Below are 26,526 nucleotides of genomic sequence, written 5' to 3'. Positions count from 1 at the left end.
TTATTATTTTATTAACTATTTATATTGCAGTAATGGTTAGAGCGCATTTGTGCAATATTTGAATGTACTATGCATATATGAATATGCAAATTTCCACTTACAAGAGCTATCAGCATCAGTAATTGTAAATCTTTCCAGTTATAAAGAGGAGTTTCATTAGATATATTTCATACTAGCTAAATTTCCTTGCCCTAAGAGCCAAATGCCAACATTTTTATGTGGCTGCTGACTTCTTCAGGCTTTCAGATGCATCTTGATCACATTCCTCACCAGGATCTTAGCTTAACCCCTTCTTCTCCCCTCACACTGTTCCTCCCTATACACCCCCAAGCAAGACCCAAGACACATCCGAACAATAAATTGGCTCCTAAAAAACAAAACAAAACCAAACCCAAAGGTGTGGAATAATTAAATGCAATTAAAATATTTCTTTAAAGATTGAACTTAGACACATATGTTTACCTGGGCTACATATAAACTAGTAATTTAAAGCCATGCCAGGCAGCATTCCTAATCCTGAGTGGCTACATACATCAGGTATTAAACTGTTAGAGTTGTCCCTGGCTGGCTTTCATCCATGTCAGCAATAGCCCAAATACTATCCAGGAACAGTTTGGGAGTTAGTAAAAGCTAGGAGCCATTGCCCATAGGTGTTTCAGTTGTGGCCATCCTCTCCTCGAGTATGGGTGATTTTTAAAGTGTGGATGCGAGTTATCCTATGCCACCTGCTAGGGCACAGGTGTGGGTACATTTAATTTACTGTTATAGACCTAGAGACAAAACCCCGAGCGTCCTAAATCTCCTAAAGATCTATCCAAAGCACAAAGTGCTCTGCCTCAGGAAGAAATTGTACCCTACAGCTGCCTGTCACCATATTCCTCTTCAGTTTTGCTGCTCATGTGAGCTCTGATGAAGCTTCTTCAGCCAAGATGAGCTGGATTAGCAAAGAGCTACTATTTAAGCAGTCAGACTAAACTGGCTTATTTTGGCTGGAGCTAAGGAGTTCCTTCTTGAGCAGCTTTGCTGGTGGGCTAGAACAGGGAAACATCCTTCTGCAGTGGAGAAGTGACAAGCAAATGCGGCAGTAACTCCTCCTCGCTTGTGTAGCTGAAGGCCCTTATCTGAGAGCTAAGCTCACATTTGACGAGTCTTACTCTCTTCTAGGAGTTCCTTTGAGCAGTGGTGAGGAGGCTGAGGTAATGTACATGAAACTCCCAAAATTATTCGTAGCACAAGTGGAAGATAAAAAAGGAAAGAGCCTTCTCCACAAAGCCTTTCCCTCCTCTGACCACCTTCAAGCCATGTGCTTGACAATATCCATTGGCTTTCTCCAGCCCAGATCATTCTTTGCTCCTGCCTCAGTGCTTTTAGCTCCTTTCACCTACTGTGCATGGGCATAGCAGCACATAGGGCTGTGCTGCAGCCCGAATCAGAAAAAAAAGCATCAGGTTAATGCTAACCAATTCACTTCTGTTGTTGCTGGGTTAGTGTTAGCCAGATTCTCAGCCTGGTTTATTGCATGACTGCAGGAATGTTTGCCTGGCAAGTGAGTGGGGCTTGGGAAGATGAAGGAACATTTAGGTGTGGTGGGAAAGCGGGTCCCCTTTTTAAGCAGCAATGAGAGGATATGTCAGCTTAAACTGATCATTAAAATGTTATGTTATTTATAAAATGGCACATTTTATGTATAATGCATAATACACATGCATAAAAATGACAACATTTGGTTTTTTATATATATATATGTAAGCTGGATTAATTTCCTATTGCAGTTCACAGAATGACTCTGGACAGCTCTGTGGTACAGCAGAGATGCGCCACAGACTGGGAGCTGGATGTATCTTAAGCTTGGGTTCCCACTGACCTCTTTAATGTGAGCCTCCAACTTTATGTAGGACTCTTCACCCCTCTTTAAATCACATACATGAATTATCCATCAGCTTCAATTTTCTTCCATGATATGGGCACAAACCTACTAGTGCAATTGTGCCCACTGTCTAGTTTTCACCTGGTTAAACCACAACACCCACTCATGTAGAGACACCCCAGCAGATTGGCTCTGCTCAGTTTGTGTCTACATTGCATCAGAAGGCAGACAGAAGCCTGTTTGGAGTGGTATTTTGGTGTGGAAATGGAACATTTGGAAACAGTCATTAAAACAGAGAATTAATTAACAGTTTTGTACTGACTGATATGAACTGTAGTGTTCTAACAAGGTTATTCATCATCACAAACATTTTCTTAGTTGGATCCACTTGAAAATATTTAGAAAGAGCTTAATCATAGTAGAATAAAGATTAGGCCAGTTTTCTCTCACTCCTTTCTCTGTTTCTGTGTTGCTTGGAGCACCTGATTAAAAGCATTGCACTTAGTTTCCTCTTTATGTTAATGATATTTATGTAAGGAGATACGCTGACTTTCATTGGTCAACTCTTGTTTCAGTGGTTTAATAAGAAACTATGAAATAGATGTTGTGCAATTTCAAGACAAGTGCTCCAGGAAGCTGAAAAGTTGTTGAAGGAACGGAGTGTAAAGAAGGATTTAAAAAATATTTAATAAACTGAAATGCAGAAACTTCACAGTCGCATCTCCATCATCTAGACTAAAAGGAGTTTGTTTGACCAAGTCAAGGAAAGAATCAGACTGCCAGATGAACCTGTGAAAGTTATGAGGAACATTTGCCTGTGGGATCTCCCGCTAAACAGACTTGCTGCTTTTTACTGTGTATGGATTTCTGCAGTGTCCTGTACTTTCTCAAAAAATTGTCAAAACTTATGTACAAGTAACCTGGTAAGTTTTGAGAAAACTGTACTTAATATTTTGAAACACAGATGGTTGTTAGCACTGTAAGAATTTTCTATCACATATCAGCTTTTTCAGACAACGTATCTGAGTAAAAGCAGAATTTGAGAACTAATGCTTAACATTTGAATTTGTGAAACCTGGTAAGGAAGAAATCCCATTAACTAGATTACATTTTACATTTTCTTTGTATATTTATGTTCCAACAGCTCCTGAAATTACTATAAAAGCTAAAGACCCTGGAGGGTGGAGGAGAGAAACCTTTGTTCTTTCAGTTTATTCACTTTGATTATCAGTTTCTGTCTAGTCTATTACTTTTCTTATATATGAACCTAGGAAAACTGTCAATTCAGAAGAAATTGGCTGGGAATCTGTGGCTTGCACAATTATCTTGAACTAGCTTCAGCTTCTTTTTTAAGTCACCTATGCTTTAAATTGTGGATATTTCTTTAAGTATTAAAGTAAGTAGTTGGTTCCTTAATCTTATGCTTTCTTAGTGTTCCTTTGAGTAGTCAAGTGGAATTTATTATTTTTCCTTTTACTGATGCACAACAAAGATAAGCAAAACCTCTCAAATCCAAACAATAATTCTGCATGAGGCTTTCAGGACTTACCTCCTTGTTTCTGTTTGCCTGAAATGCTGATGTTGTTTAGAAGACCATGTACCTTTGCTCTGTAAAAAATACATGATGTGCCTTAGGAGTAACTAGCTGTGGAACACTACTGCAGAGGACTATCACCTGCTCCATTTTATTTCATACATTTTTCTGGCAGTTCCTTTAAAACAATTTCTAACTCTTGCACTGGTGAAAGAGTTAATTGCCTTCCCTGATGGAAGCCTATCATGCCATGATAACTTTAATGGGGGATCTTTTGATTTAAGCTTAAATTGATTCAGAATAAGAAATAAGTTGCTCTTCCTCTCAGCTTTGAAAGACAGGAAACTCGCATTCATGTTCAGTGAATGTATTTTGTAAGGGGTTCAGTTAAGGAAAATATAATCTTGGAGTCTGAGAGTTGTATGTCTTACTTTTTGCCTCCAGTCTACTTACTGTGTTCACATGTGCTTTGTGACACCTTTGATTCTCACTATTGTCACAGTGTGCCCAGAGTGCTGAAAATTTCTTCCTAAAAGTTGTTTTATTAAGGACACTCTTACCTGTTTGCAGGACAAAACTTAAGACCTAACATTCAGCTTCTCCAAGGTTGTTAGATATATCCTCAAATCATTTGCACTTCACAGGTGGTGGCTGGTTTTGAATGATGTGAAAAAACAGGCACCTTAGCTCAAGAGCACTTTTGGCAAGAGAGGAAGGGTGGTCACCATATGGCTGCATAAAACCCGTTCAAAAGGAGGCCAGACAAAAGGCATTTAGCTTGAAGGAAGGTCTTTCTGCTCCCAAGAGGTCAAAGCCACTTGGCTTTGTCATTTATGCCCAACTTATTTACAAAGCATTTGTTATTGACGCAGTGAACCAGAATTGGGAGACGAGAGCCAAATTCCTACCTGAGATAATTTAATTAACACCAGCTGATTCTGCCAAGGTCTTTGTTTGATGGTACTCTGAAATTAGACTCAAGTGAGAAGCTACTGGTGTGTTAAAAACAAATTTCTTCAAATGAGGAAACACTAGTCAAAGAAAGTTTGTTTTACAAGAAATTGATGCTTTAATGTATTTTAATCAAAGAATTGGGGGAAACATTTTGAATCTTTGTAAAAATGTATGTATTTCTCTTATAGGAAGGAGAACTTGGAATTACTAACCTTTGCAATGTTAGTGACGTCACCGGAGCAGTGAGTAATGGTTTACTTTGTTAGTTACTGACATTTTACATTACTGCTATTTGAATAAGATAGGTGCAATGTTCATATTGTCAAAGACTTCCCATAAATGTGCATAGTTGCCTATTTGGCATAAGTCAGTAAGTTGTGTGCTTAGATTTGGCTCAAGTTATTAAAGACACACATTTTCTTTAAACAAAAAAGATAGTTGTAAAGGGTGTGGATGTCTGCTGTGAGTCACGTTCACATTTGTGATCTACAGAGTTCATAATCACTCATTTTGGAGAAAATGAGTCAAAACCAGTGTTCCCTTCAAAATGTGAATCAAGACTGTTTTATTCAGCTACCTTTGTACAGTTAAGTAGTTCATTTTGTTTTCTCAGTGATTTTATGGGGGAAAACTTAAAATTACAATTGTTGAAAATTTAGAGTTCTGTAGGACTTCAGATGGTTGTGCCTACTGTGAGGGGCTCTTTGGCTTAACATGACCTTTCCATAGCAGTGTTCTTGTGAAGGACTTTAGCTACTATTCTCCTAGTTCAGATTTCAAATGCAATTCAAGCTGGCAGTTATACATATTCTTTGAAGAGCAGTGGAGAATTCAGTCACCAATATTTTCCACAGGGACTAGTGGGAAGCAGCCTCTTAGCACCTGGTATCTAGCAAGGCTTGGTCATTTATGATGCTGGGACCATAAAAGGCTCTGTTGTCATGACAATACATAGCAAGGTTGACTCACCTATTTAGGTTACTGTGTATTTTTGCTCAATGTTATCAGGTGTTACTATTTTTTCCATGAGGATTTGCAATGCTCAGTGTCAGTCTCCTGCTTCCAAAGTCATTTCCTTCCAGCTTCCCTTTAAAAAGGAAAAATATATGCAACCATTAAGAAATGGATGGGACAGAGTGAACAAAAAAAGCTACAACATCAAATCCAAACCACATGATATTTATTACATTTTTGAAAACTCACGGTTTTAAAGCTGATGCCTTGCCTGTTGGAGAGCTGGGGTTTGTGTTGAACGGCCTTCCACTGTGTTTGGCTGTGCTGCATACTGCCTATCTGTTACTTCAAGTGGTAAAATAAAGTTGGGAGAGAGGGACCACTGGCCACGCACGTCATGGCTAGCTGAGTGACTTGTTCTCAGAACAAGACTGAACGTGGACTGTCTCAGCCAAAGGTTCCTTCTGCCCCTGAAGCTGTGCATTAGCTCCTTCTCAAGGCCTATGCAAGCTATGTGAGCACTCTCTTCAGATGACAGCCACAGTCTGCTCAGGTGCCCTGCAATCCTTTTAGTGTTCTCAGTGCATGCGAGGGTGTCAAAGCCTTTACCAGAGCTCAACATATATGTGAACATCCACTGTTTTGCACAAAACCAACCTCTAAGAATGATGTAGTTTTTCTTCTGTTCTATATTTGATTTTACATTGAGAAGGGCACTATACAACATAATCCCATTACTGTAGTATCTGAGTACCTATCATCTTTGTTATATTTAGTACCTTTGTTACAAAGTGCTGTAGATGCCTATTTTATTGATAAGGAGCTGGGGCATGAAGGAACTAAATGTCTTGGTCATGCAGAATATTTTACTGCAGCTGGAAGTTGAACTATTGTCCTCACTCTTAGCACTGGAGTATCCCTTCTCTTTAAAAATGTGATTTTAAAGTCCTTTTTAAAACCATCGTCTGTCTTTGCAGTGCACACAGGGATGTCAGTTTTGGAATGCCACGGTGCAAATCAGTTGCCCACTGAAATGTGTAAGTATTGCCTTAGCCTTGGCTCTATAGCACTTGTCTCCAAGTACCTTATCCAATGGCAGATGTGGAAAACCTAACCAGAGCAGTATTTCTATGAAAAGATGTAATATCCATATTTTCTGTCAGCACATTTATAACTTCTCTTTTGGGAAGATAATAATTCTTGCTATGGGAGTTACCTGTAATATCAAAAATTTTCATTGTGTTTGTCAAAATGTGAGGACATTTTACAGTTCATTAAGCTCAACCACTCACCCAGATTTTCAGGCAGTGAGAAAGAACTAGTGCTTTTCAGGATTTTACTCTACTGGGGCCTGTCTTGGAGTTATATGCAGATGTAAATAGAGAACATGGTCTTTACGAGATTGATTTCTTGCTTTTACTAAACCAGATGGATAAGAATTAACACTGGTCTGGGACAATTGCCATGATAGTTTTTAAACTGCTCTTTTTTCTGGACCTCTTGAACACCTGAAGCTCATTCATCCTTGGCATCATTTTAATGTTGACTTTTTGGTTTTTCAAGTGTGGGTTTTCCTTCTTTCATTATTTGCCAGTGATGGCAAATGGTTTTGTAGTGTAATTTCATTAAAATACTCTGTGATTATATTTATGCTAATCCTGCATTTTATTAATTTGCTTCTTGGCAGAACAAGACATACACCAGAGCATGTGAGGTAAGTTAAGTGCTATCAGATCAATTAAAAAAAATCATGATTTCAGTCATTACTATGTCCATATAGTGCTAAGAAATACAATGTAGATACACAAACTTATCAATTGTTTTGTGCTCCTTAAAGCTGAAGAATGAGTTAAGTACCTGAATCCTTTCTTTCCAGCATGGTGCCTAAGGACATGTTTGCATTAAAAACTGCTCTGTAACAAAGAATATTGCTTTAAAGAAAGCAGACTAATCACTCTGGTATGGAACGCAGTACAGACCTATTTAAAATATGTTCTAGGCTCCCACAGGAGTCTTGTTCTTTCCAGTTTTTCATTAATGCCATCAAAGATGAACAAGAGAGAATGCTTATTAAGGCCGGTATGACACTAGCTTGGGGAGAAGTGGAAACAAGGAGTGGGAGCTAGAAGACAAAACACACTCTGGGTGTGTTGCCCTTTAGAAAGAGCTCTCAAATGGGGAGTGCCTGGCCTGTGCTGCAGATGGGCTGGCGTTTACCATGGTAAGTATGAGGCAAAAGTGCTGCTAAAGAGATGGTGCCTTTCTGGGGCCCTGTTAGCATGAACATAGAGTGTAGGATGGGATGGGGATGACATGGTTGTGGGACTGTGTTTGGGACTCTTGAGGCTTCAGTATGAAAGTTTTACTCAGATGGGGGCAAAGGAGGGGTTGGAGGGAATCCCAGGTAGAACACAAATCCATTGGCAAGCTGGAAATTTGATTGAAAAGATTGATTTCTTTAATGCTTTTTAACCTGTGAAATTGTGACCATGACAAATGTTTACAAATGTGCTTAATGGTGGTTTTGGAGTGTAGGAACAGTCCAAGAAGTAACCAACTTACTTTTGTAGAAACAGAATTGGGGGGTGGGGTGAGTTTGGTGGTGTTGGTTTTGTGTGGGTTTTCATTTGCTCGTCTGTCCACATAATATGCCCGTTAAATTCACTAACTCTGCAAGGGCTTTCGCAGGATTATTTTTCCACTGGATCAGCTAGCTGACTTGACTTCCCGCATGGTCAGGCAAGCACCAGGTCACTGCATGCAGAGGATCAGGTCATTGCAGTCTGCAGGGGAAAGGAATGGGAGTAAGAGTGGGACTTTTCCTTTGGCATTGGCTCAGCTCTGTCTTGTGACTACACCTTGGGACTAAAGTCTGGTAGTATTGCTCCTGTTAGATATTGTCTCTCACCTAGGAACGGGGAAGTGCCACTGAATTCGGTGGGAATATCCACAAGAAAGGGCAGCAGAATCTGGCTGATACAGGGGCAGTTCTGACCGATGGGGAATATATGAGGATTTCTTGTTTTCAGGCTGAGCAGATGGCAAAGTTCCCTCAAAATTTCTAGGGCTAGGAGCTTTAGTAATCCTCTTACCTCAAGCAAAAATTGGATTTATGGTTTGGACAAAGATCAGAAGAAGAAAGAAAAACATGACTAAAAGCAAATGGTCATAAATGTCTGTGTTAAATGAAGCAGAAGGCACTATGAATCAGCATGTAATCTGGGGGCATTATCCACTACAAACTAAATAAATCTTGGCTGTAAAAGAAAGTTCCAGTGTACAGTTGTTAACTGATGTCTGCTAATACCCAGACCTTTGCCTGCTAACAGTCATGGTAATTCACTTGGATGTATTTTATTCCTCTGAATATGGAAACATTGAAGAAAACTTTTTAAGTGCTTGCACTTGGCACTGAATGCCTAGATTTGAGATAATGTAGATAGGAATATACTGCTAAGCAAGTTTTTAAATCTATCTTAGCTGCAACAGTGTTGTCTGAAATAGCATACCTTATCAGTTTCCATAGGGTGCCGGAAGTGTATATCCTAGAATCATCGGAAGAGCAATTAAAAAATTTCCTCATTTAATGTAATGAATTACTTCTGAATGACCTAAAGTTTAATTATCACTTGAAAGGTGGCTGCTGTATGAAGAATACATGAAGATTTTATAGGCCAAATGAACTTGCAGAATAAAATGAGCCCAAACAAAATGCCTGTCCAACCATCACTTCTCAAAAGTTTTGGCTTTTCAGGAGATTCAGTCTTGCATTTAATTTTTAAGCTACTGAGATCCACCTGGGAAATGTTACTACCTCTTCTTAAGTTCTCTACCTATAATGCAGAGTAACACTATACCTATGTTCCCTACCTAAACTGACTCTTAGGAATTTTCTGTTCTTAGGATGTAAGTGTGGAGAACTCACTCCCTGGGGTATTTGTTATGTTTGCAGCTTGTAGACATGACACTAACTACTAACAAGGAAGTGTGAATTAGGCACGGCTGCTCTTACAAATTACTAATTTCAACTATTTTGAAAGTTCACTGAAAGTACAATTTGTAAGAATGTGGCTCATTCATAGGAAATACATGAAATGGGAAAGGGTGAAATCCAACATGTGGAACATATCATTAACATGTTAAAAACCATTACTTCCTAACTCCATGGTTGTCACTGAAGTTTATTTCCAACTTTAATGAAGCCCCATATTTGTTCTTTCCACAAAGGGACAGTGTGTAAGGAGGATAACTCTAATCCAGTCCCCACTGAATTAATGAAAAAGCTCTTGGGAAGCTCTTCGGAATGAGTTTGTGGTACTTTTATTTTTTTAGAACAAATGTAATGATTTCCACAGGGTTTGTATGTATTCAGATGCCCACAGGATTTTTATGTATTTAAAATGTGTCTGCATAATTCTATGAGGAAGTTTGTTTTTACACAAAACTAACCAGTGAGTTCTGTACCCTACACAGACAGTTTCCTGTAAGTTTGGCTGTAGCCGTGCAGAGGATGCATATGGAGTTGAAGCACAGAGTAAGTCTGAATAGAGTCATGTGTCCCATTCACAGTCTGATAAATTCAGTTTTAAGATTATAGTCTTGTTCTGTTATCTGTTTTTCTTTGAAAAAATAGGAATGTCTTGAGTGTTTTGATTCATCAGAAAATTACCACTCTTCTTTTTTCTTTTAACAAATACAATGAAGTTAACTCTATCTTATAGTAAAACATTTTTGCCCTCCCTTTCATGGACATGAGACTTTTTGAATCCAATCTCAACTGTTTAAGACGATACTTTGTCAAGCATCCATCCTTGATCTGTCTGCTCTCTTGAAATCATTGCCAAAAGCTCCTGCAACTTCTGTGGGAACAACTGGGCCAATACAGTGCTACTGAAGTAGACCCCTTGAAAATCTCTTCAGAAGTCTCCCATACCTTTTCTAGGTCTCTAATCAGCAGAATTTTGCTAAGTACCTCTACCTAAAACTGCATTTACACAAGTGCAGAGTTGTAGTCACATTTACTCACATTGAGCTTGGCCCAGTTCAGGCTTACTTATCAAACTGTCTTTAAAATCTCATGTGATTTATTCAGCACCTTTTTCAATATATTCTTTTGTGTGTTTTTATTGGCTTCACAGCTTTCAAGTGTGTGGGGTAATAGGCTTTTACCCTTAAAACCTAGAGATTTCCATGAAAGCTTTTTTCTTACTGTTGTATTGTATGTACCCCTCAGACTACTTGAACAAGCCCAGAGCGCCATTTGCATCTACTATTGGAAGCCACAGTGTCACATTAGGGTGGAAGCCAGCTAACATCTCTGGGGTGAAATATATTATCCAGTGGAAGTTCAATCAGCTCCCGGGAGACTGGAGGTACACAGAGGTAAAGAAGGACACTTCCTTTTACTTTGCAAGGGAATAGGTTCTTCTCTGTTCTTCATTTTATTTTAGAAAAATATTGGATAATATGTTAGGCATATGGAAGAAGTTTGCAAAATCCTGAGTAGTATGGAGAAGGTGAGAAGTGGACAATTATTCCCTGTTTCCTCCAATATAGGAACTAGGGACCTTGATGGAAACTAACAGGTAGCAGGTTCAGAACCAGCATATGAAGGTATTTCCTCACAAAATATGTAGTTAAAATGTTCAGCTGCTTCCTGGCTCATGTGGATGTTAAATTACTAAATTTAAACTCCTAAAATATTAAAATTACTAAAATCACTAAATAGAGTTTGAAAAGTGACTGGACAAATTATTGGAAGAAAAAATTGAGTTCTACTAAATGCAAACATTGCCATTGTTTTATGTTGAGCCATGCTTATAAAATGCCAAGACTGAGAGTATTTGGGAGAAATACCACTGTCGGCTTTCCTTTTTTTCATACCTTTCCCTAGAGAAACTTTTTTTGGTTCTTGTCAAAGGCACAATACTTGGCTAGACAGACCTTTGTTCTGACTGAGTACAGTTATTCTCATATTATGTTCTTTTGCGTCAACTATGCACTTGTTATCTTGCCATCATCTTTATTGGAACAATTTACAGAACCTGTCAAGTTGGTGCCACAAATCAAAAGTAAAGACAATTTGCTAAGCAGGAAGTTCTGAATTAATCATTGGTGAAATAGTGGGGAAGAATGACTTCAGACTGTAAATATTTTAGGGTAACTAGGAACCTGTGGATCTTAAACCTGTAGTATATGTATCAAAAGTTTAAAATACATTGCTCGTAATATGTTATTATTTTAGTTTTTTTACCTTACTCTTCACATTTACTGTTATATTGCATCCATCCTTCCATCCATCTGTTCATTGTTTAGATTTGATAGCATGTTCTGAAGAAAAGAGAAGAGGAAAAGTTCTGTAAAAATGGAAAATCAAAGTCTATGCGGAAAATAACTCCCAGAATTTCCACTTATTTAAACTTAGGATGTGTATTTTTGTATTCTGAAATATGTATGTTGTTATATGAGAACTCTTTTTCCCTGATAACACCCTACATAGTAGCTGCAGATGGAGGAAGAAATGGAAATGATTGTGTCTGTGCATTAATCTAGGTACTATCTGGAACTTCATATACAGTCAAAGACCTTCAACCCTTCACAGAATATGTGTTTCGAGTAGTTTGGATCATTACATCTCAGCTGCAGCTCCATTCTCCATCTAGTCCCAGTTACCGGACACATGCTTTTGGAGGTAATGAATTGCACTATTAATTTCATCTTTCAGGACCATATCAGAAACATTTAGGTTTTCTTGTTGTTTCTTTCACAGAAAACATTGATGCTTAATCTTCAGAACGATATGTATGTTGTCTGTTGGGTAGTTGCAGAAGACCAAACTAAAATACTACAGGCTCTTTTTGTTTGAAATAGAATATTTAGGGCTCCTTCCTGCTTTTAGTTTTAAAAACGTGCACAGAAAAGGACATGGTCAAAATTGTGAGGGCACATTGGATAATTTTGTGCATGTTAACTTTTTGACTGAAATGCACACACATTTTCCTGGACACTAAAAAAAGTTAATTGTTGCTGAAATTTTATGCTGTTCCTAATCATATTTATTAGTATAAATGAGTTAAAAGGTATGAAAAATAAAAATGTACCTAAAAAAGAAAAAACATTCATTTCTTAAATGGCATCCCAGAGTCAGTCATTTCTGTCTCTTGCAGCTCCTGCGACAGCTCCTGTCATTAAAGATATTCAGAGTTCAAGTCCAAACACTGTTGAAGTTAGTTGGTCTCCGCCACTTTTTCCAAATGGCTTGATTGTTGGGTATAACTTGCTCCTGACCAGTGAGAATCATGAATTGCTGAGAGCTTCAAGAGGGCATAGCTTTCAGTTCTACTCCACCTTCCCAAACAACACTTACAGGTACGAAAAGAAACAATAACCAACATGGCCAAGTGTGCCGTAGCACTTCTTGCCCAAATAGTACAGGGTATGCCTAAATACCACTTCTGCACAATTACAGTTTACTTATGTTCTTGCCAAAAGCAGGGGTACCTTCCTTGAGGTAACAAAGTTATTCCAGGTGAGTTGGCTGCTTATGTGGAAGTCAGACGGGGAAGAAAGAAAAGCAATTTGATATAGGGCCAGCAGACTACATTTTCTCAGCTGCTGTTTTTCCATTTTTTAAGGTTCTGTGGCATGTTTTCAGTATGTTCAGGGAATGATAAAGCAGTCCTCTCTTGTCCTTTAAGCATCTGGAAAAATTCCTTCATATTTATTAAACACAAAGGCCTACATTCTGCTCATACTGGTAAATACAGATCTTCCCCTGAAATGCAATTGAGTTGCTCTTCTGAGTCTGAAACCCCATTTTGAATTTTAATTGAGAAGATTCTGTTGTTGTCCCGCCTTTGGGGAATTCAGAGTCCGGGTGGCTTTATTTTTATTATAAATTTCCCAGAGCGTTATATTTAAATGGGCATTTTCCAAAAGTCAAGCACTTCTGTAGCAGCTGCCCTACTTGATAAAATGTTTCTCAGGCAATCTTTCAAAAGAAACCTGCAAACCAAAACCTGTCTCTTTGGTTTACCATAGGTTCAGTATTGTGGCGGTTAACGAGGTTGGTTCTGGACCCCCTGCTGAAGCCAACATCACAACCCCAGAATCCAAAGGTACAGGAGCAGCAGAGTCCTTATTTCTCTCTGTTCCTGGGGGCAAAGTCACGTTTTCTGAGCTGCCCTGTAGCTAGCAGAAGAGAATAATATTTAGACTGTAAACAGTGCATGACAAGGAGTTGCACACTGCAGTCAATAGCATATCAGAGAGTCCTGTTCTTTAGCTGTAGACATTACTGGGCTACACAGCATGGTAATAACCCAAGATGCTGGTGGGCCCGAACACATTTGGCCTGAGTTGTACTACAAATGAAAAACACCTCAGTGGTCTAAGGCAGTGACTGAGAGGACATGCTTCCATTTTCTTGATGAGATTTTAACAGGTGACACACAAATGTATTTCTTCTAATAATATTAAATATGTAACATGAAACCCTTTTGTCAAAACATCTTCAGTTATCTCATGCCAAATGTGTGAAATCATATCAAATTTTGTTGCTCTTTCATGGCTGTATTTATTTTACCATATTAACTAATTGATAATGAAAGTAATGGTACACTATAGGTATCACTTAAAGAATTGCAGAAATATTAATTAATTGCCAGAGAAAGGTACATGTTGAGATAGAGCACAAGTGAGAATGAAATCAATGTTACCAAAATGCATCTTTAGAAGAGAAAACAGAAGATGCTCCTCTCTTCCTGAAGAAATCCAGTTGCTGAACACCTGGAAACTCTTCAGCTCTAGCAAACACTTTAAGTCTGTCTCTGAATTGCCAGTCTTCTGCTATTGATTAGAGAAATTGAACTTACAGCTTCTCTAGTGCTTTTTAAAATACAACTTTTTTTTTTGTAATAGCTTAGACACACTGATATGTCCTTATCTGGAGACTCTGCAGGGGCTTGCTCTAGGGTTGGCTGACACTGAGCCATAAATATTTGTGCCATTTGTGAAATGTCCAGACTGGTACATCTGACTGTATTCGTTAAGTCAAGCCAATTACCAACCAACTAATTTAAGATAGAAAACAAACAAACAACACTACTCCCCCAAAAAACAGCTCCTGGGGGTGAGGAACCACCCCACCTCCCTTTACTAGTCACCACATAAAACTTCAGTTGATTCCCCCTGAATTGCACTGGCATATGCTTTCTCTCTGTGCTAAAGTGAACAGGAGCAACCCTTCCTCATGTATCACTTTCAGGAATGGTGTTACTGCATCAGGTACTGAGCTGTGTAGATCTGAGAAGAGTTAGAGAAAGAATCTGATCTCTGGGCTAGATTGCAAGAAATGTCACTGGAAAAGAGATAAGGAAGTGATATTGGCCCCTTGTACTCTGCTCTGGAGACATCATTACCGAAATGACTCATGGTGTGAGTCATTATGTGAGAAACACATGCAGCTCAATCTATGATGTGGATTATCCAGGAATAAATTAAGACAGCATTTCATCACAGTCTCGTGATACCCATAGGAGGAAATAATATCTGATAGCAGACAGCTGTTTAAACTAGAGGGGGGGGGGGAAAAAAAGGAAGGTTTGTTTGGAAACTGAAATTAGCCAAATTCAGACTCAAAATAATGCACCACTTTTTAAAATGAAGGTAAGTACCTTTTGAATTAATTTAGCAGGGGATGTGCTAGATTTTCAGGGACCTGAGATTCAGAAGCAAGACTAGCTATCTTTCCCAGAGCTATGCATAGCCCAGACAGAATGTATGGATTTGCTGCAGAGGTTTTGATGTAAGTTACTTGGGCATGTATAAGTACAAAGTCAGGTTATGTGACCCAAGCTCTCCTTCTAGACTTTAAAATCTGTGACTTTATTAAAAAAAAACAATTAACTTTGACACAGATCATATTATCCCATTATCACCTTTATCTGTGAAAACTACTTGTACCTTGAAAAAATCACTGGTCAGCATGGTGAAATACATGAAATAAACATATTTGCCTTGTTCTTTCCCAGCTCTGTGGGGTAATATTCTAATTTAACAGGGCTTTTCAAAGAGGCTCAGGGGCATTAAATATCCTACTTCTGCTGGATCTCAGAGTTACATGGATGACTTAGTGCCTTTGTTTACTCAGGAGTCTGTAGGGCCTCGTTTGCTCCAGCTTACTTTCCCTCACTAGGGACTCACTACTGTTACAGGAAATGATGGTGTGAAATTAATGTGGTGAATGAATTGGGTGAGGAGCCTTGGGTGAGGAGCCAGAAGGCAATGTAGTGGTGAATAACTCCATCCACTTTCAACACTCAAAGAGTTTAAGTTTTAGTCTGTCGTTGCTAGTGTAAGAATATATTTATACATGTACATATGTGTGTGTGCATGTGTATATGCATGTCTATTAATGATGTATCTGAGTTAGCAACATTCTTCTCTGTGCTGCAGTCATCTATCTTAATTATGAATTTCTCTGTTTATTAGTTAAGGAAAAATCAGCATGGCTCTTCCTATCCAGAAACCAGTCTTTAAGGAAGAGATACACAGAACACTTCCTCGAAGCTGCCCAGTGCCTGCAAAATGGTATTATACAACATAACATCACAGGTAAAATCAGATCAGGTGCTCTTCTTTTCTCTCAAGTATGACTTGGACCTCTGTGTTCACCAAGGACAGAATGCATCACAGCCTGAGACAGTATCTAGCCTCCTTTTATAGTCAATGGGGAGAAAGAGGAACTTTCAGGACATGGTTTGACCTACTTGAAATGAAAGGCATTGGGAAGAGATGAATTGTTCTCCCCATTGCAACCTTCACTGAATCTAGGCAGCTATTTCAGACCTGGACTTTTACAGAGTAGGTATCTCAATTAAGGTAAGACGAAGCCAAAGCAGATGTTTCCCTATGATTAATGATGGTATTTTCTCAACGTGAATATGGGGAGTTGAAGTGTTTCAAACTTAAGAATTAAATAATACAAAGTGTCAAAATATACTGGCTGAAGAGTATGATAGTGTGTTAACTAGTCTGGGGAAGAGAGCTCTATAAGGAGGCACTTAGTAACCTAAGTCAACAGACAGCCATGTTATCTCAAATTACTTGCCACTCTAATGTTTCTTATTTAAACTGGTGTTGTATTTGGTCCTTGGAGACAGTGTGGAAATCTGAGTTTACCTACTGAAGTTCACAGAGCCACAAAGACTCCAGAAAGTGAATGTTGCCCCTGACTAAATACCCTTTGATAGTACAGGGGTGGCATAGATAATGTCAGCTTGAATTCTAGACTGAACAGTGCTTTGTGAGGAGATGCCAATTGCATCTGTTTGCCCTGGAGAGGGACAATCAGTGTCAGCTGGTTTGCATGTTACATATACTCTTTTTGTCCGATTACCTTTCTGAAGGACAATTGTCTATAATAATGTCACTTACACAGCAAATGGGAAAGTTTTCTTCTTACCTGAAAGAAGCCTAGAAGTGGAGGAGAAAAAACGGTTAACTTTTTTCCAGTGATGTTGGGTTGCAAATGTTGCGTTAAGAGGCAGAGCAATTTGGCAGAAACTAAACCCCAGCAAATTAAAAAATATTTCCTTTTAAGGCAAGTAGAAAAAATAACTGAAAAAATGAAACTTATTTCTTACACTACCTGTATCCACATATCTTTTTATTTTTAGGAATTTCTGTGAATGTTTATCACCAAGTTGTCTATTTTTCTGAGGGGAATTCCATCTGGGTGAAAGGAGCTGCAAATATGTCTGATGTATCTGACCTAATGCTCTTTTATGCTGGCTGGGGTAATATTATGTCCATCTCAGTAGACTGGCTTTACCAGAGGATATACTTTGTCATGAATGAAAAGGTATTGCTCTAGGGCTTAATTAATTTCTTATTTCATTTGAAACATTACTGTGATTTATTTTACATGAGAAAATCAAATTTATATATAGATATGCATGCACAAAATATAATTATAGAAACAGATTTTTTACTTTAATAATATTAACTATTTCAGAGTTTTAAAAAAGAAGAAAGGCTTAAATATCAGGTCATATTTAAAGCAAACAGGCTATATGGAACTCTGTCTCATTGCCTTATTTTTCTCCTTAGGACATAAAAAGCTTTGGTTTTAACTGTTTTGTTTCTGAGACCAACTTCACACCCACCTCATACCCAATATAAGTTACTTTGTTTCTGTTATTTGATTCTCCATATAGCCTGTTCAGTTCCTGTTCTGCCTCCGGAAGGTGGTCAGATAACTAGTTAGTGATTATAATGCCCTTCATAACTGGCAAAAGATGTTCAAGAGGGAAAGTGTTTCATACCAGTGATGACTGCTCAGATTACAACTGTTTCAGCTTGAAGTAAAAATGTAGATGACAACCCTGCACTTGATTCCCTACTCATAAAACATCAATTACTCTAATGGTCAGACTTTGCATGTACCTCTGTAGTACTCTAATGCACAAAGGACTAGAGTGGTTAGTGGGGGATTTTTTTTTTCCCGCAATCCTCTTGCCATGTCTGATTTTTTGCTTACTGCTCAGGGAACAGGGAACGGGAAGAGCAGTAGAGATAAAAAGATAAATATCAGCTGTAGATGAACAGACTGATGGCAAGGATTTCTGAATCCATTGCAGGTTGGTTAAAGTCCCAAGGTATTGCTCCCAGGATCAGAAAAGCACTTCCTTCCCTCTTTTCCCTTCCCTGCCAGATTGTTTTCAAAGTACAGTTTGCCTATAGCCCCCAAACTGGGCTTTTCCCTCCAGCTTAGAGGTAGGAAGTTAAGAGGAGGATGGCTGACAGACAGCTCTTTCAGTGTAAGCTGTCATGGATGTATTTGTACTTGTGTACAAGTGTTATACTTGGGTGACTGACAACTCAGGAGCCCGTAAGGACCTAGGATTGTGAGAGAGGTGTTTCATTGTCTGGTTCCCCTGAAGGAATCTCGGGTCAGCTTGTTTGCTCATTAGCAAACACCCTATGAATGCATCACCAGTTTTTCTTCTCATTCCCCAGATACATGTCTGCCATTTAGAAAACTGCACAGCAGCTGAAGACATCACTCCTCTTCGTGTGACATCCCCTAGGAAGATTATAGCTGATCCCTATAATGGGTAAGTGTCCTCCTTCGAGCACTTGGTGTCAAAGGTGCTATAAAGCTCCTCTCTAATTTTCTTCCCTTCATTAGTCATCTAGGTTCCTGTTTCAAACTCTGGCCTTACCAAAACAAAAGTGCAATTGGCAAAAAATAACAAACTACAAAACAACTGGAACAAGAGTGACACCATGCAGTGTTGTCTTCTGCGTTTTCTTCCTTAGGGTGTTAGCAGAGGACGTAAATTATTTCCAGTGCAGAAATTTGGTTTTCAGACATTCAGTGCTTTTATGACTGTGAAGCTCTATGCATTTTAAATGTCCATGCTTAACACTCAAGGTATTATGGAAGAATAGTCTCCAATAATCTGCCAGCCAAATCCCCAGAGGGTAAAAAGTGATGTGTTTAATTCTCCCAGGATGTGTATTAATAGTGCCAAAAGCATTTTCCTATTGTCTGCATAAAGATAGGCACATCTCTAAACTGTTAAAATATTTGTGACTCATCTACAGAGTTCTTGCACTGTAGTTATTTGGGTCTGTTTTGCTCCATGGCCAGCTATATTTTCTGTCTCCTGGAGGATGGCATATACAGAGCAAACCTTCCACTCTTTCCTGGTACTGCCTCCACAGCTTCACCAGTAGTGAAATCCAGTGCTCTGAGAGACTTCATGATCAACTTCCAATCTAAGAGACTTATTTTCTTCAACAAAACAGAACAGGCCTTTGTGTCAGGTTTTCTTGATGGTTCAGAATTTTATACACTGCGATCACACGTGCCACTTAATGACATGGAGAGCTTTGTTTATGAGGATAACACATTTACTGTCACAGATGGCTGGGCAGTTTTCCATGAGGAGGTCTCTCCAGTGGGGAGTTCTAGCTTCAATGAGTACATTGTGGATTGCAATTTGGTGTATCCAGAGTACTTTGGCTTTGGCAACTTGCTTTTCTATGGGGCATCAACTCAGCCATTTCCTTTACCGACTCTTCCTCGGCTTGTCACGGTGCTATTTGGATTGGACCAAGCTGTGATCAGCTGGAGACCACCTGAACACACTATTGGAACCAGTAAGTTCAGTTGTTTCTTCCTGAAAGTCCAATCCTTTTCTCTCTAGAGGAATGAATTCCTGGTTTCCCTTTTCCTGATGCTGGGCTTTGGTAACTTCAATAGCCAACCCTGCTGGAAGATGTAGAATTACCTCAGTTTGAAAAATTTAACCCAAGATCTGCCAGTAAAATAGCGGAATTGTCTGGCTAAATTAATACAAATTTATATTAGTAACTCATTTGTCATCTGCAAAGGTTTTTAAGCAACGCTCCATCTTAAGTACAGTATGGAGTAGCAGTAATATTGGTTGCTGATATCATATGGAAAAGACATGCCAGAGATAATGACTTTTGATCAGTGACTGTGCTATGGTGCCTAGCCTCTGTGCACATGTCTTTGAACAGCAGAAAATTACCTGGTTGGGGAAAATTTCAATTCTTCTAACTACCTTCTTCATGGGGGATTGAACTACTACTCTTGGTTGGTCCCAGAGCTGGAGAGTGTAAATTTTTAATCTATCTTTTTCCTAATTCCCCTAATACTGGCATTTTTGAAATGAGTCTCCAATGTACAGTTTTCTCAAAGAATGCTTATCATCTCTTACAGCCATCTACTCTGTGATAACATGATTGTTTTCATCTCACAGGTCTATCTGCTTGGCAGAACTGGACCTATGATGTGAAAGTGTTATCTCAGCAGCCATCTCAGGAGGGATGGCTTGTCTCAAATATTAGTGACACTAGGTTTACAGTGAAGGAGCTGGACAGCTTCACAGCATATGAAGTGTCAGTCAGAGCTGTGTCTCCTGCTGGTGAAGGACCATGGTCGGAGTCATTTAGAGGGACAACTTTAGAAGAAGGTGAGAACCGCTTTGTCACCCAGGAGAAATGAAGAATGAGTTATGCATACAGCTTTGCACCTGGTCATGTCCAGGCTTTGGGCAAAGACTTGCAAAATGAGGGACAAAAAAAAGATTGTCTTAGAAACATTAAAGAATACAGGAAAACTAAATTTGCTTTTAGTTAAAGTAGTAAGATTCTCAAACTACAATAATGGTATTATGTATTACATATTTACTATTACTACTTATATACTTTTTTCTAATGCAAATACGCTATCAAACACATTATTTGATACACTATAAAATGAACAGGTATGAGAGATGTTATTCCTTTCCTGGGCTCTGTAAAGCACTTTCTATGATGAAATTATTTGAGCAGTGCCTTGGGGATTAATGACAGTTTGTGGCACAGTGCAAGCTCACTAAGAGCTGAAAATCCTTGTTTTAAGCATAGATAATGGGGGAAATGGATTTGTGCACAAAGTCTGAGATTTGTAGATCTTTGGGATGTTTTTTGAAACCTAGTTCACCCATAATAACCTATGTCTGAGGGGAAAACAGCTTTCAACTTAAAGCACTAGACCGGCACAGAGGATTAGGAGTGACTTTTGCCTGACTTTAGTAAGGCTATGTCCAAACCCACAGTGTTTTTTAAGCATCTAATAGGGTTCCAAACTGCCTGATTGTTCCAGATCTGAACCTGCCCTGAATCTCTGAGTTTCTCAGATTATGGTATTTTCATGCCTTTCGTCTTTGTCCATTATTCCTTAGGGCAGAGCAGTTTTAACTGTGCTTCTGTAACTTTCTAGAAACAGGAACTCCTGCTATTGAAATACAAATAGTATACATCAATTGCTTTTTGGTGTGCACAACTGCAGTTTTCTCTCTTTATCAGCTGAAGAAGAACCGTATATGTTGGCAGTGGGGGCTGAAGGCCTCTGGAAGCAGCAGTTGGATAGCTACGGGCCAGGAGAACTCCTCTATCCTCATATAAGAAATATTTCAGGTAAATACTAAACAAACTGCATGCTGCCGCTGCAGACCTCTTGGCATTTATTAGTTCTCCATAAATTTAAATAAAATCAAATAAAATAAAATCCAAAAAAAACCCCAGCAAAACTAAAAGACAAGAACTTTCATTGCAGCAGTCTAGACTTGAATGCAGTGCAGTGAAGCAGCTTCACTGGGTCAAGCCTTTGTGTCCATCCTCTTCTACTTTATGGATCAATCCTTAGTGAAACCCCACCAATATCACAATGGTTACAGCAGAGCTAAAATCAACTCTTTGAACTAAATAGTTCTGCCTGCAGCATCCCAATGTATGTCATACATTTATAATTATCAGGACTATATATGTACATTGTATTCCTATAAGAAAACACCTATCTTCATGTTAACTGAACTTAACTGTTTATTTTATTGATCTTCAAAAAAACCCTGAAGTATCTGGCTACTTTTTATTCTTTAAAAAAATAAGGTTTTCTACTTACCTGTTTGTGAAATGCTTAATATCTTCCCTTTTTTCTTCAAGACCTCGACTGGTATAATGACACTCTTTATTGGATTAATTCCATGGGGGAAGTTCAGACCTGGTCATTGAACAAAAGAGAGGGTACCACTGAGAATACTTATGTATCTGACATCAGAAATGCAAGGATGTTGACCTTTGATTGGTTGGGTCAATGCTTGTACTGGGCTAGTAAAGCAAATACGGTAGGTATAGTTGCACTTCTTAAAAGGAAAAAAAATCCTAAAGTTGACAAGAAAAACTGTAAAACAATACTTGGGAAAATAATCCTTACCTCTTGCAACTTGAGATGCATTTGGACCTTTGCTATTGTGGTGTAGAACAAGGAGGCCTTTCTTCCCTTGTGTGATTTTCCAGACTTATAAAAAAGTTTCAGGTAAAATTTTCACTAATATTCACTAATGCAGGATACTGAATTACAGGTGCAAAACAGGAAAATCAAACATGTTATCAACAGTTTTTTTGGATTCAACATTGTAAAAGTAAGTGAAGATAGTGAAAACGCAGGCTGCCAAGTCTATCTCAGCTAAGTAGTAGATGGGCTTTATTTTAATCAAATTTGACACTATTTGTTTACACAGAGATTTTCAAGACTGGCCTCTGTACTGTGATATTTTGCAGATCACTGCAGATAAAAAATTATTACAGTTGCACTTTGTACACTCTCATATCAGGAACATTGACGTGAATAATTTAAAAGGTATCTGACTTCAAAATTGCAGTGCTAATTTATGCAGTGCTGTCAAATTATGCCTTTCATTTCTTGTAAGTGCAAAGTCAAAAGCTGTTTTAAAAACTAGAGCTAAGAGGCCAGATTTCACACTGCCTTGCACCCTCATTTACACTTGTGAATAGTGAATATGAAGTGGGTGAGAAACTCTGTCAGACAGAAGGCTGCCAAAACTGGGAGAGCCAAGGGGAAGAGATATTTCAGCTTTTTCTTTTGTTACTTTCTGGTAAACATTAACTAATCATTTTGCCTTATTCTTCATCCTTATACTTTGAACGCAAAAGGTTTAAGCTTTGAAAGCCTAAGGCTTGCATAAGCTTCTGATAAACGGCTGTGGAAAAGTCACTTATGTATACTCAATTGATCATGGCTGATGATTTAGGTGTAACACTAAAATAAATTTTTTTGTCCCTAGATCTACAGAAAATCACTGCTGGGAGGCCCTGCAGTGGTTGTGGCTCATGTTGTGTTCCTAGTGAAGGATCTAGTAGTGGATTCAGTAAATGGCTATTTGTACTGGGCCACAACGTATTCAGTGGAGAGTGCGAGACTGAATGGCGAGGAGTATCTTATGTTACAAGAGCAGCTACAGTTTTCTGGTAAACAGGTGACTGATGTTTTTTTTTGTTGGGGAGGAGGGAGTGTTTTAGTGGTTAGATCTCTTGAATATAGTCAGTGTTCATGGTTGTGAAAATCAACGTGTTATGCACCAGAAGAATAACATGCCTTCTTGCAACATTGTTATATCATTTTGAGAAGAGGGTAAGAATTAAGTCATGTTAATAGCTGTACCAAAACTTTGGCCCATAATTCTGAAGTCAGATCCTTGCAACAAAATGTGACATTAAAGATGTCCTTACAGTTGTAAAGCTGCTCTTTCCCATATGTACTTGCTTTTCCCAAATGACTTAAGTCAAATTGTCAGTTCTGGCTTTCCCATCAAAATGTGGAGACAGAGCTCCATGGCATCCTGCCTCCTTTGTAATGTTCCCCAGCTCACAGGTCCTGACAGGGCCACTTTTGAGGCAGAAACACTTGCCAGGGACACTGGAGTTGCACTTCAGGCTGCAGAGGCTTTGCCTGTGCTGATGAGAGAGGGGTTTGGCAGCTGGTACCATACCTGTGCTCGGTGTAGCTGGCCCCTGCCACGGCCTGGCACAGCTTGCTGCTGCTGCTGCCGCAGCTCTCATAACGGTGCCAGATCTGCCACTGACAGTCCCCATCCTGCCTGATGCTGTCCGTCATGTGGTGGCAGTCTTGTCCTTTGGAGATCTTTGAGGCTCTCCATCCCCAACTTGCCCCTTCCCTTCCCCATCTTCTCTTTCTCTCTTGCCCAAATCACACATGGGCCTGGTGCCAGCTTGGCCCCTCTTTCTTTGCTCTAGGCTGCTGGGGAGCTCCAGAAGGCTGAGAAGAGGCTGCTGCAGAGTAGAGCAGCTGCTCAGGGAGAAGGGAATGAGGGTTCTTGCAAGAGTGAGTAAAGATAGTGGACGGCATAGGGGGTAGAAAGGGATGGGGGGTTGTTGTTTTAGCTGTATCAGGGTGGATAATGGGTCCCATGCAGGGGTAGGCTGGTAGAGGGGAAATAGAGATGCCATTCCCACCTGTAGCTCACCAAAGCCCCTGCAATATGTGGGATCCCATTAACTCCCTTTCCCTACCTGGAGACTTTTTGATGTGCTCTGAGGTCCTCACAGACAACGTCTGTATCTCTGCTGATCTCTCCCAGGCCTTTCTTCTCCATTCGCCTCTCTTCGATGTCCTGACAAGAATCCTAAGGCCTTGGTTCACTGCTGGCTCCTCATAGACCATTGTTGCCTTCCCCAAACACATCCTGTCTCTGCAACCATGTGGGATTTGCCATGCCAGAGACTTACTCTCATTCTTGCTAGGTGGGATTCAGTGTTGCCTATGCTGTGAAGGAACTCCTGAGACCAAGTATTCACCTCATGAAAAGCTCTGCCAGGGTCTCAGCAGCTGCATATGCCCCTTTCCCTTCCCCTTTTCTCCACTATCCCTTCCCTCCCCTCCACTTTCCTCCAATTTCTTCCACTATCCCTTCCTCCCTTCCTCCCCTCCTTGTGTAGCTGGGAGAAAAGTGATGGATGACCCAATTCCCTCGCAAGAGAACCCCTTACTACCATAACAAGGACTGGAGGACTCCAGGAGTCCGTGTGGTTGGGACTGCAGACCCAGTGAAGCTTTAAACCTTTTCCTGAGCAGGTCAGGCTGAGGGACTATCCCATCTATCACACTGCTTTTATTCTATAGAGTCTTTCTCAAAGAAAAGCTGATGGTCATCAGCTCGAACCACAACCTGTGTGGGCTTTTACCCCCTGTCCCAAGTGCTGCAATGAGGCATAGGTTGACTGCCACAGAAGAAGTCAACTCAGATGTATTATTTGCTGCAACAGCTTTTTTAAAAACACAGCTTTTGCTAAGAAACCTTTGTTTTTTGTTCCATCTGTTGTACAATTTGTGCTCCTATTTTACCTGAAGCCAGGTTCTCTATTAAAGACCCTTTCTAAATTTTAGAGATCTACGTCTCTTAGTTAGATTTGTATCATTCCACAAAACATTTCAATCTCCTTTCCCAAAGAAAAAGAGGCTGGTGTTTCTCTGATTATAAAAAAAGCCAGACCTGGTTTAGCTTCTGAAAGGCAATTAACATTCGGAAAGGCCAGCCAATCTCACAGGTCGCTGTTGCATTCATGAGGGTTTGGGAAGGAGAGGGAAGGCTGGTTCTGGTGTGGCACCTGCTGTACTTGTAAACCTAAATACAGAAGAACTGAAAAACTTTTGTCACATTTAGAGAGAAATGTCTGTGCTGCAAAGGGTCACTGTATCTTCCAGTACTAGCCTCACACTGTGGAAGCTGTCTGGTGTGGACTGTCTTCATGGGAAGATATATACTGTCCAGGCTCAACGGCACACTTACACTTATCACATATCTTCTGGGTGATCTGTTGCAAAGGAATGACAATTTGCAGTTTATTCTAAGCAGCAGGCGTCACCTTCCTTGCCCTTCTCTTTTGATTCACTACCTGTTTCTCTGAATTGCTTCATGATAACCTCAAATTTCTTGTTCTTGTTTTCAAGAACCTTGGCAGCAATAAGACTGCTTGTCATGCTCCTGTCATTTTTTTTCCTGCACTTTTCTCTGTCAGCAATACCAGCCTTCAACCATCCACTTATTCACACCTCCTACAAACAAACAACTCCTCTCCTTCTCTGCTGCCCCTAATCTATGCACTGACTTCCTGAACTCAGCCTCCTGCCGTGATGCATACAGGAAAAAAGCCAAGTGAAAATGCCTAGATTGAGAAGTGACCAGTTATAGCTGACAGGTGTTTGTTTATTAAAATAAAACCCAAAATAAACCCATCAGAAAAAAAAAAAAAAGGCAGTACAATATTGTTTAATGGTGGAATTATCGAGCTGGTCATTATTGTTGCATATAAAGGTGCAAATATATATTTGCATAAGTACTAATATGTATCTTGCTTGCACAATGGAGTCCTTTATCTTGAAAAGAGTACCTTGTACCTCAATATCAACATCAATTAACATTACACAGATGTAATATATCCAATACTTAGAGCTATGTTCTCTACATAACTGGTTCTTACTGGTATTTACTAGCTGTTTTTCTAATAAAGAATTGCTGTTCAGCTGGTCAGTACAGGACCTTCAGCAGTATATAGCTGTATTTCCTTTTAGCTTGAAATCTAAGTGATAAGAGTAGAAGAGACTACTATGGAGATGACAGGTTTCCTAAACAAATATGAAGGCAGAGCTTTGAAAGTCTAATTTCTTTGGCAGGAACTAGATCCTTTTATGACAATTATTTTATTTTCCAATAATTTGTTTAGCTTAGCTGGTGAATATTGGCATAGCTTGATTGATTTTGGCAGAGCTACTCTGATTTATTCTAGCCTAGGATCTGGCACAGAATTTCCAAAGCACTTA

General features: G+C 39.3%; 1 protein-coding gene across 1 annotated transcript in view; it reads left to right on the top strand.

Moving 5' to 3' along the window:
* Positions 1 to 2,667: 2,667 nt before the first annotated feature.
* The window catches only part of ROS1 (ROS proto-oncogene 1, receptor tyrosine kinase), a gene marked incomplete at both ends in the record, with an annotated part of 76,560 nt that continues 52,701 nt past the window's right edge, over positions 2,668 to 26,526 (top strand). The window contains 17 exons of the mRNA XM_081997112.1: positions 2,668 to 2,790; positions 4,544 to 4,597; positions 6,287 to 6,346; positions 6,997 to 7,023; positions 9,783 to 9,843; positions 10,543 to 10,691; positions 11,862 to 12,000; positions 12,476 to 12,677; positions 13,350 to 13,426; positions 15,801 to 15,923; positions 16,988 to 17,172; positions 18,330 to 18,427; positions 18,967 to 19,478; positions 20,105 to 20,317; positions 21,195 to 21,305; positions 21,831 to 22,012; positions 22,973 to 23,164. Coding sequence (XP_081853238.1) covers positions 2,668 to 2,790; positions 4,544 to 4,597; positions 6,287 to 6,346; positions 6,997 to 7,023; positions 9,783 to 9,843; positions 10,543 to 10,691; positions 11,862 to 12,000; positions 12,476 to 12,677; positions 13,350 to 13,426; positions 15,801 to 15,923; positions 16,988 to 17,172; positions 18,330 to 18,427; positions 18,967 to 19,478; positions 20,105 to 20,317; positions 21,195 to 21,305; positions 21,831 to 22,012; positions 22,973 to 23,164 — 2,508 coding nt within the window. The remainder of the gene's footprint in view (positions 2,791 to 4,543; positions 4,598 to 6,286; positions 6,347 to 6,996; positions 7,024 to 9,782; positions 9,844 to 10,542; positions 10,692 to 11,861; positions 12,001 to 12,475; positions 12,678 to 13,349; positions 13,427 to 15,800; positions 15,924 to 16,987; positions 17,173 to 18,329; positions 18,428 to 18,966; positions 19,479 to 20,104; positions 20,318 to 21,194; positions 21,306 to 21,830; positions 22,013 to 22,972; positions 23,165 to 26,526) is intronic.

This window comes from Phaethon aethereus, assembly GCF_964289735.1.
Source record: "Phaethon aethereus genome assembly, chromosome: 3".
In the NCBI taxonomy this organism is placed as follows: domain Eukaryota; kingdom Metazoa; phylum Chordata; class Aves; order Phaethontiformes; family Phaethontidae; genus Phaethon; species Phaethon aethereus.
This window is presented reverse-complemented; position numbering and strand designations above follow the sequence as displayed.